General features: G+C 43.2%; 1 protein-coding gene across 1 annotated transcript; it reads left to right on the top strand.

The window, feature by feature from the left end:
• The first annotated feature begins 769 nt into the window (after positions 1–769).
• LOC124680285 (L-type lectin-domain containing receptor kinase SIT2-like) lies at positions 770–2,962 on the top strand. The gene has a single exon (XM_047215357.1). The coding sequence runs from the start codon at positions 798–800 to the stop codon at positions 2,814–2,816; it is 2,019 nt and encodes a 672-aa protein (XP_047071313.1). The 5' UTR covers positions 770–797; the 3' UTR covers positions 2,817–2,962.
• The last annotated feature ends 7,833 nt before the right edge of the window (positions 2,963–10,795 follow it).

The following is a 10,795-nucleotide window of genomic DNA, read 5'->3' as shown; positions in this document are numbered from 1 at the left end:
ATTTCATGACTATAGATTAGAATAGAAACCAGCATAAAATTGTTTCCCGGCTATAAAAGGAAAACAGGTGGAAAAGTAAATCTAACGGCTCCATAACTGGAAACAAAGCTTTTTCATATTTGTTTCACTGAAAGTTAGTCAAGTTATATCCTCAGAGGGAAATAAAAGTTAGTTAAAGTTATATAGTTTGTCAAATACAGTGTACTATTCCTGACAACATAACAACAACACAACTTCAACGCAACAAAGCTTAGCAGCCCCAAACTAGTCAGAGTAACTTCAATGTCATACGTCACTTGACTTGGCACCTGTACCTCTGATTGTTTTTGGTCTCGATCCTTCACATGCATACATGAGTGACATGACTACCGATCAATGTGAGCAGCTATCAAGTTGTGCCGTCGCTTTCATTGCTTGACAATGAGTATAATGGTTTAAACTTACTCGTTTTTTATATAACGAACAAAGAGAATCTATATTCTACACGCATATCTAGCTACGTAAGTGTTTCTGATTTTGTGGTCGATAATTAACTGTTGGGATTGATTGGCAAGCGTAGACAATGCAACACAACAAAGAAATTTGTGTGGAAATTCAGACCAGAGACAGAATAGCTGCAACACGTAGGCGACAAGGAAATTTCAGACAGCGATGCGTAGTTTAGTCGTAGTCGTAGAGACGTCTGAAGATTAAACTTTTAGCAAGTGCAACTTCTTCGGCCAAGGCGTACGTGTGGGCCGGGTAGATAGCTAGGCGGCTTCTAGATACTCCACACAATCTAGCTTGTAGCGCTGCCAATGAAGATTTTTCACTTCCTCCTACCGATCCTTCTCTACCATGGATTCCAATTCGTGGCCTTCAGTGCTGCGGCCGATGACCACTTCGTCTTCTCCGGCTTCCAAGGTGCCAACCTCAGCCTCGACGGCACGGCCACGGTCACGCAGGAAGGCCTCCTTGAGCTGACCAATGGTGCCGTGCAGCTCAAAGGCCACGCCTTCTTCCCGGTTCCATTCCGTCTCCGCCGGTGGCCCGGAGGCGCGGTGCAGTCCTTCTCCACCTCCTTCGCGTTCGGCATCCTCACCACCTACCCCAACCTGAGCTGCCATGGCATCGCTTTCGTCATCGCGCCGAGCAAGGATTTCTCCACCGCTCTTGCGGCCCAGTACATGGGCCTCGCCAACATCGACAACAACGGCAACGCCAGCAACCACATCTTCGCTGCTGAGCTCGACACCATGCAGAACATCGAGTTCGAGGACATCGACAACAACCATGTCGGTGTGAACATCAACGGTCTTCGCTCCGTGCAGTCGCACGCTGCTGGCTACTACGGTACCAGCGAGAACAACAGCTTCCAGAGCATGAGCCTCATCAGCGGGGATGTTATGCGGGCGTGGCTGGATTATGACGGAGAGCTCGCACGGATTGACGTCACCATTGCTCCCATCCAGATGTCCAAACCAGCAAGGCCACTCGTCTCTGCCACGTACAACCTCTCCGACGTGCTAATGGAGCAAGCGTACATCGGCTTCTCTTCTGCGACCGGCCCGATCAACTCCCGGCACTACATTCTTGGCTGGAGCTTCGGCATCAACAGACCAGCTCCGGCCATCGACATCGCCAACCTGCCGAAGCTGCCTCGTCTTGGCTCCAAGCCAAGATCCAAGGTCCAGGAAATCTTGACACCAGTTGCTGTTGCAGCATTCCTCCTTGCTCTGGGCATGGGCGTGGTTCTACTTGTACGAAAGAGATTGAGGTATGCTGAGCTAAGAGAAGATTGGGAGGTCCAGTTTGGACCACATCGGTTCTGCTACAAGGATTTGTTCCATGCGACCGATGGATTCGACGACAGGCACCTACTCGGCGCAGGTGGGTTCGGCAGGGTGTATAGAGGAGTGCTTCCGACATCCAGATTGGAGGTTGCTGTGAAGAGGGTGTCCCACGAGTCGAGGCAGGGCATGAAGGAGTTTGTCGCTGAGGTTGTCAGTATCGGCCACATCCGACACCGTAACCTCGTGCAGTTACTTGGTTACTGCCGGAGAAAAGGAGAACTTCTTTTGGTGTACAGCTACATGCCAAATGGAAGCCTTGATAAATATCTGCATTACGAAGGACAAAAGCCAGTACTGAACTGGGAGCATAGGTTTCAGATCATCAAAGGCATTGCATCTGGGTTGCTGTACCTTCATGACAAGTGGGAGAAAATTGTCATTCACCGGGACATCAAGGCAAGCAACGTGCTCCTCGACGAAGAAATGAACGGGCGGCTCGGTGATTTCGGCCTCTCAAGGCTGTACGACCATGGCACCGACCCCCAAACCACACATATGGTTGGCACCATGGGTTACATGGCCCCGGAGCTAGTGCGCACGGGCAAGGCGTCACCTCCTACAGATGTGTTTGCTTTCGGGACGTTCCTCCTCGAGGTTACATGTGGACTAAGGCCTATCAGGGAAGACTCACAAGGCGACCAGTTTCTGTTGGTTGACTGGGCGCTGGAGCATTGGCATGGCGGGACGCTCCTCAAGACGGTGGATCCAAGGTTGCAAGGTGACTACGACGTCGACGAGGTGTCCCTTGTGCTGAAGCTTGGGCTTTTGTGCTCCCACCCTTACAACAATGCAAGGCCAAGAATGCAACATGTCATGGAGTATCTCGATGGAGACATGCCTATCCCGGAGTTGGCGCCGGCGCATCTGAGCTTCAATATGATGGCCCTACTGAAAAACAAAGGCTTTGACCCGCATATAATGGCATCGGCACCATCGTCAGTGGTTAGCATCGGCGCTATATCTGATCTATCAGGAGGAAGGTGATGAAATGACATGTATCATGTCCTGTACTTCATTGGCCCATTTTGTTAGCTCTTATATAAATGTGAGTCTGTTACAAGTAAAATTAGGACTAAGTAGTAAATCAGATAAATGGTTGCTGCAAATGCTACTGCCACATGGATTGGTTGTTCCGTCACAAGCTGTAAGTAAAATAAAACTTGAAGAACAACATCCAAATCTGGCAAGAAAAAGGGCAATCCCATTGTTTACTGATGGACTTCCCTAAATTATGTTGACGAAAGGCAGAGCTTGATTTGGATATTTGGTGTTGTCCAGTTACTTGTGAAGAAATGAAATGGTTTTATATATGCACTGGAATGGGGCATGAGATTTATGTTTTTCAGATACACATAGAAATGTGCTGTAGCAAGTCCAACATTCCATCTCTGCATAAATTACATTATTTTTCTCTGAAACTGATCCGGCGTAGTTGTCGAACAAAAATTGCATTGTCTAGCTTGAAAAGGAGAAACAAGCTTTCAGTGTACCGACGGTTCCATGGACAGACATATTGTTACCAGGGGTGTTAAAAAACGGTTTGAGTTGAACCAAGGAAATCATAAGCCAATCTTTTGCACTAATTTGGTCGTTGTTATTGGAGCTACCGAAGGAAAATGAACTACGGCAGTGTTCATCGGATTCCATAGTTCGCATAGAACCCAGGTTTGACACCCTTAACTGTTACTCTCGATGGGTTATATCATCTTATTCAAGTATTAAGACAATGCATAACTCCAATATACCGGTAAAGATATCTAGTGTCATACTTAGCACACAGTACAGTGCACATGGATACCCTGTTTTCATTTAGATTTCTAAATAAGGGACTTGCCACCCTGATGATCGAAGCTAGTAACGGTGGAATACTACAAGAACGCCATGAATTGAACTGAAATGAGCAGTTATAATCCAGGTCATGCTCAAATTTTTTTTTTGCACATGATGACACTAAATTAAAACTAAGCAGCTAAGTATCTGAGATTAATTGATTGCCAAGAGTGCTATCCGAGACTGTATGTACCGAATTTAATGGACTCATAATCAAAGTTAACGAAATGATGATAATGTTTTCTTGGTTCTTTCATCGCTAGCGAGAGATAAGTGAATTTTTTTTATAGAGAAGTAACTAGATTTTTACATTTAGACATGGATGGATATTTACCTTTCAGGATATATTTATAACAACGGAATGATATCTAAACAAGTTGATTTTCTATCTGGACAAGAATCCCAATTATGTCTAACCATCCTGGCCAATTCCATCCCACTACATTTGGAAAGCACCAGCTCAAATCCGCCCACGTCGAGATCTTGACAGAATATCACAAAAATGTCCATATGTGTCCCTGAAATTCAAAAGGAAACAAAAAACTGGCTAAGTGCTATTTGCGTTGCAATTTTTTTATAAAACTTCTGCTAAACTGAAACCAGGATAAAAGATAGAAATTCATTACACACCTGAACCACCTTTCCTGCGTCAAGCATCGTCCTAGCCACCAAGCAAATATTTCCGTAGTTGCTGCAAGGCAATTGCTAACCCATAAATGAACAATTTGTGTACTCCCGCTTTGCTCAAGCTAACCTCAGCCTTGATGCACACAATGACACTAGATAGACTCCTTGGACTAACCAATGACTCCTTTAACAAATTAACATCCAAACAGAAGTATTTAATCACTAGTAAGTTAATTCGGTTAACTTTGGGATATTTGTAGTTATCTTTGCATAGAGGATATGTCTGTAACTTTTGTGTATCTGATGAAAAACTCAAGGCCTAGTGAGGAAATTTGCAGTGGTTATGCAGAAAAACGAAAAACAAAAAAGACATACAAACAGAAGTGGAAACAGCAATCCACTAAAACTAGACCTGTAAATTTCTTCCTCATCTTCTCTAGCAAGATAAGCTGCAAATAACTTCCCTTACATAAAACTGGTAGACCTAGAAATGAGATAACACTGCAATCTTGTTATTCAAAATATCATGCTCTATTCTCATCCTTCGTATGGAGGAGGGTATATCTATGATTTGGAATAAACAGAGGACAAGGTGTAAGAGATCTAAGGAATCAGATCTAAAATAAACTTAGAGATATATCATTCTTAAAGCTACTTTAATGAACTGAAACAATAGATTCTACAATAATTATAATTGGAGTAGATTGCAACATGCGCCAGGTAGATCACCACCTGTTTCACTTCTTTTTTGTGAAGCAAAAGAAGTTGTTCTGCTATTCAATTAGAAGAAGGACGAGGTTATGTGCATCCCAAATGAAGGGGAGGAAAAAGAAACCTAAGGAGCGACATGGACAGCCCTCACTTATTTCACTTTTGAACAGGTTTCAAAAGATTTTTCAGTTTACATAGGGTCGATATTGTACTTTACAGAATTTAAATATAATAATTATGGTGGTGTCCTACTACTGACCTGCTTGACAAAGAATTTTATTGTGTATAGTCGACCTCATCTTACATATAGAAGAAATATTTTTATTCTCTGTAATAGAAGCATAAATCAGATGTATTCCAATAGATGTTTTCAAATGAACAAAATAAGTGATGATTTTGCACTTCTGTGCACAAGAATATTTTACAATAAACATCCATCGGCAGACACTGTTTTAATGAATAGGCCACAAAAGAAAATATATAACTGTCTGTTGTTTCTTTTGTAATCAGTCAACCTGGTTGCATTCAAGTAAGGTTCAGGTAATGGAACCGGTGTGACTTCAATAAAGAGATTTGTTTTGAGGTTAGATAAAGAGATATTTGAAACTGTACTCTACCAGATATCAGCAACCATGGGCCCAACTGTAACAGCTAGAACTAGGATCTAATAATCTAAACCATATCATCTATTCTATCATCTAAGCCTTGATTAAAACAAACATGTCTTGCAGCTTTGCACTAATTTAACAGAACCAGCTTCCATGCAGCTTCAGTTTATACACTGAGCCTATCCTTTTACTCTCTATTCTAGTTCCAGAACCTCTTGTCTTCTTGAAACACGGATTTGGCTCAGAATTGCACTTCTTCAGTTCCAGGGTTTCCCTGAATTTGGAAGTTACCATTTTGACTTGTTAGCCTTGCTAGTTCACATGTAGTGCGTGGGAAGTGGTCTGTTTGTGTGATGCTGCCAAAAGCTTATGCAACTTGTATTGCATAGTGGTATTTATAGGATACAAGGTAGAGCCTTCTAGAGCTTTCTACTGCTATTCTTTTATAGCTTTCTACTACTAGAGTTAACCAGAGTGTTCTACTGGCTAAGAGTTACATATGAATAGTACTACTAGAATGCACTAGAACATACTAGCACCTATAGTACTACTAGAACCTGCTAGTCCTACTAGAAGGTACCAACTTAACTCCAAATCAAGGATTACTCTAATAATTCTCGCCTTAATCCTTGCTCTTCGTGCTTGACTTGATCTGGACCATTCCAATTCTAGCTCGCAACTCCTGAAACTTTACTCGCCCAAATGATTTTGTCAAAATGTCAGCGAGCTGACCTGAAGTATTGACGAAGCTAGCGTTGATGCTTCTATCTTCCAAGCAATCTCTAATGAAGTGATACCAAATATCAATATGTTTGTTGCGCTCATGGAAGACTAGATTTTCAGCTAATACTAGGGCTGACTTGCTGTCCACCATTAGCTCAACTGTCTCAGCTTTTCTTCCTTGAAGTTCTCCAAGAAGTCGAGCCAGCCAAATTCCTTGAGTTGCTGCAGTTGTGGCTGCTACATAATCTGCCTCAACCACTCTCTGCTCGAGAGATTGCCAACTCACCAAGCAGTTGCCGACGAAGAACAGACTGCCACCCGTGCTCTTCCTAGTGTTAATGTTGCCGGCTAGGTGATGAGGACATCCCTACTACACTACTACCTCCGTCATTGCAAGATGAAGACAAAGCTGCTGTGAAGTTCAAGTCCAATGAAGTTAGGATTGGACCTACAAGGGCTCATGCGAAGCTACTCAAACAACATGTGAACTTGTTCCTAAGTGATACTTTGATCGATGAGAACTTTATACTGCCTAAGTCCTATTACTTATGTATGATCAGGTATGAAAAGGGAGCAAGCATCGCACGAGGAGAGGAGATGCAGCTGGACGTGGAGCTGGATATGAAGCTGGACATGAAGACATCCCATGGAAGCGCGAGGGAGGAGAGGGAGGCATGCGCAAGGGAAGGAGACGAAGTCCCGGCCGACTTAGGTTTCCGGTCAGACCGGCCGCCACGCTGGCTCGCCCGGTCAGCAGCCCGGTCCAACCGGACGCCACGTTTTACCGCTCGACAGGCTGCTCATTAGGGTTTTGGTGCTTTGCATTAACTATTGGCCATGTTCAAGGAAGTTGAGTCATAAAATCAAAAAAAAAAGTGAAAAGAGAAAAGAAGCAAAAAGAGCTACATAGCTGCGTGCGATAAAAATAAAATCCAAATAGAAAAGTGAAGTGCTAGTAGAATCAAGTGAAGGCCTAAGTTTTCTTTACTGCACCTGTAGTCGAGTAATCTTGTGCCTGTCCCGTTGAGCTTTGCTAGAGTCTCTCGAGTGCATTGCAACCTTTCATCCATATAGTTGCATTGCCACATTTATCGCCTTGTGTGAGTATCATTGGTTGTCTACGGTCAGCGCTAGAGCTTGTTATTGGTTCAAATAGGTAGCCTACCTATAGCCCCACATATATCCTGCTATGCCGTGTGATTGTTCTTATACCCTTGATATTCGCTTCGCAACATCAGTGCACTAGTCCGTCAATCCAAGTTGGTAAGCAATACTAATTCACTTTGGAATGATAAGATTTACCTTTCTTATCAGTTTTGAGTGAGTTGTGAGAGTACCACCAAATATTTTTGTTTAGTGCACTAACCTACTAATCATGTCTTCTTCTGAGTTTGATGTGATGCAGAAAAATGATCCAGCCTCACCGGTTACTTGGATGGAATATGAGGCACTTCGTGATCATCTACAACGTGAAATCGGTGGTGCTAGTGAAGCATTAGACACGGATATTTAGAGTGTAAACTTGAAGGTCGATGAGGCTACTACGGCTATTAACACCGTTCAAACATCGATGATGACTCTTCAAGAATCTATACAACAATTGACTCACGCCGTTTGTGAGATACGTACAATGGTACAACCACCACAACCGCCACTTTATGAAGACGGCAGCGTACAAGGTGACAATGCGGAAGCTGCTGCAGCTCAAGGACGTGGTATTGGTCATGGTTTGGGACGTGGCGTTGGTGATCCTCTCCGTGGTCGTGGTTTTGTCCCCGTCGGAGCCCAACGTATTCTTCCACAACAACAAGACGATGGTTTGGGTAAGCCCAAGTTCTCAATTCCCAGATTTGAAGGAGGTACTGATGTTGAAGAATATCTCACATGGGAGCAGAAAACTGAGAGATTATGGCGTTTACATGACTATACTGAAGATAGGAAGATCAAGCTTGCTTTCTCTGAATTTGATGGATATGCATTGCGTTGGTGGGATAGACTTGTTCGTGCTCGAGAAGATGATGGTGAGCTGCCTATTATCACATGGCGTGCTATGAAGGCGGCAATGAGAGCTCGTTTTGTTCCTACCAATTACTTGCGTTCTGTCTATGACAAGTTGACCCAACTAAAGCAAGGTGTAATGATGGTTGACGCTTACTACATGGAGATGGAGATGCTTTTGCAGGGCTCGTGTCCGTGAGTCCCTTGAGATGACAATGCAGCGTTTTCTTCATGGTCTCAAGTATAACATCAAAGGCATTGTTTGTCATCACAATTACACTACAATGAATGAGCTACTACATCATGCAAGAGAAGCTGAGTCACAGTTGGTTGAAGAAGCACAATTGAGGGGTCGTGCTACGGGAGTTGGGCGCTGCACGCCTAGGATGCCACCCTCCACGACGCCATCTTCGCGCCCTGCGGATGTTTCTACTTCGTCTAGTCCAATGTATCCAACACAAAGAAGCCCGTTCCTACAGCAAGTGGAACTAGTTCTAACATGTCAACGGCGCGCAACCGCGATATGGCTTGTCATACATGTGGTGGCAAGGCTCACTTCAAGAGAGATTGTCCTAACCGCAAAGTTATGATTGTTAATGAGGACGATGAGTATGAAACTGGAGATGATGCTGATCCGGATGCTAGAGAAGATGATGATTATTATAGTGATGGTTTAGATGCTTATCCTTTTGAAGCTCAAACTATTGTTGTATCACAGCGTGTTCTCAATGTGCAGTCAAGTGCATCTACTCAGCGCTGCAATTTGTTCCAAACAAAGGCACTTGTGGGTCCCAATAAAGCATGCAAGGTCATTATTAATGGCGGGAGTTGTCGCAATTTAGCAAGCAAAGAGTTATGTGCCAAGCTGAAACTGAAGTATCTACCGCACTCGCATCCATATTATATTCAGTGGTTGAGCAATAATGGTGAGATGAAAGTGAGCCACATGGTGCGTGTTGATTTTGAGATTGGACCGTATAAGGATTCCATTGATTTTGATGTGGTTCCTACGACGGTGTGTCACCTGCTGTTGGGCCGGCCATGGCTCTATGATCGTTCTGTACAACACAATGGCCGCACCAATACATATCACTTGGAGTTCAAGGGCAAGAAAATCAACTTGCAGCCTATGTCACCACAGCAAATTTTCAATGAATCTCGTCAAAAAGTTGAAGTAAACTTGGAGGAGGCACCTTTAGATAGGCGAGAGAATTGTAATGCCGTGAGTGATATAACGAAAAGTGAGAGAGTGAATTCCTTAGTCTTATTAGCCACCAAAGAGGACATGAGAGAATTTAGTGAGGATCCTACAGCCATGCCTTTTGTGCTTATATACAAGGGTGAGGTTTTGGTTTCTAACGATATGACCCCTATTTCTCTTGGTGTTTCTAGTGTTTTGCAGGAATTCAGTGACGTGTTTCCGGAGGAGGTGTCCGCAGGATTGCCACCATTGCGTGGTATTGAGCATCAAATTGATTTGATTCCCAGAGCTTTGCTGCCCAATAGGACGCCATATAGGACAAATCCCGAAGAGACGAAGGAGATACAGAAGCAAGTACAAGCGCTACTCGATAAAGGTTATATCCGCATAAGCCTTAGTCCTTGTGCTGTTCCTGTTATTCTAGTTCCTAAGAAAGATGGTACATGGCGCATGTGTGTAGATTGTAGAGCGATAAACAACATTACTATTCGATATCGTCATCCTATTCCCCGCTTAGAGGATATGCTAGATGAATTGAGTGGTGCTACTGTTTTCTCTAAAATTGATTTGCCTAGTGGTTATCATCAAATTAGGATGAAAGAGGGGGTGAATGGAAAACAGCCTTTAAAACAAAATTTGGTTTATATGAGTGGTTAGTAATGCCTTTTGGTTTCACTAATGCACCTAGCTCTTTCATGAGACCGATGAACCATGTTTTGCGTGATTTTATTGGAAAATTTGTGGTTGTGTACTTTGATGACATATTAATCTACAGCCGCAATGAATCTGATCATACTATACATATTCGACATGTTTTGCAAGTGTTGCCTGATAGTAAACTCTATGGTAATCTTGAGAAGTGCACATTTTGCAAAGATAAGGTCATATTTATGGGTTATGTTGTCTCTAAGCATGGAGTAGAAGTAGATGTGTCTAAAATTGAAGCAATTCAAAATTAGCCTACTCCCATGAATGTGAGTCAAGTAAGAAGTTTTCATGGTCTAGTTGGGTTCTATAGAAGATTTGTGCCCAATTTTAGTACTATTGCTGCACCTTTGAATGAATTGACTAAAAAGGGTATTGTCTTTGAGTGTGGCGCAGCTCAAGATCATGCTTTTGATGAACTGAAAAGATTGTTAACTTCTGCACCGTTGCTTGCACTTCCTGATTTCAATAAGCAATTTGAGATTGAATGTGATGCTAGTGGTATTGAAATTGGTGGTGTGTTGATGCAAGATGGTCGCCCAATGTAAGCCCCAGGAGTA

The sequence above is a fragment of the Lolium rigidum genome, unplaced genomic scaffold (genome assembly GCF_022539505.1).
Source record: "Lolium rigidum isolate FL_2022 unplaced genomic scaffold, APGP_CSIRO_Lrig_0.1 contig_11860_1, whole genome shotgun sequence".
Lineage (NCBI taxonomy): Eukaryota > Viridiplantae > Streptophyta > Magnoliopsida > Poales > Poaceae > Lolium > Lolium rigidum.
The sequence above is the reverse complement of the archived record's forward strand: the minus strand, read 5'-3'. Positions and strand labels throughout refer to the sequence as shown.

Bases quoted from the DNA above. Each gene is read 5' to 3' on its own strand.
- LOC124680285 (XM_047215357.1), top strand. From the start codon at position 798: ATGAAGATTTTTCACTTCCTCCTACCGATCCTTCTCTACCATGGATTC.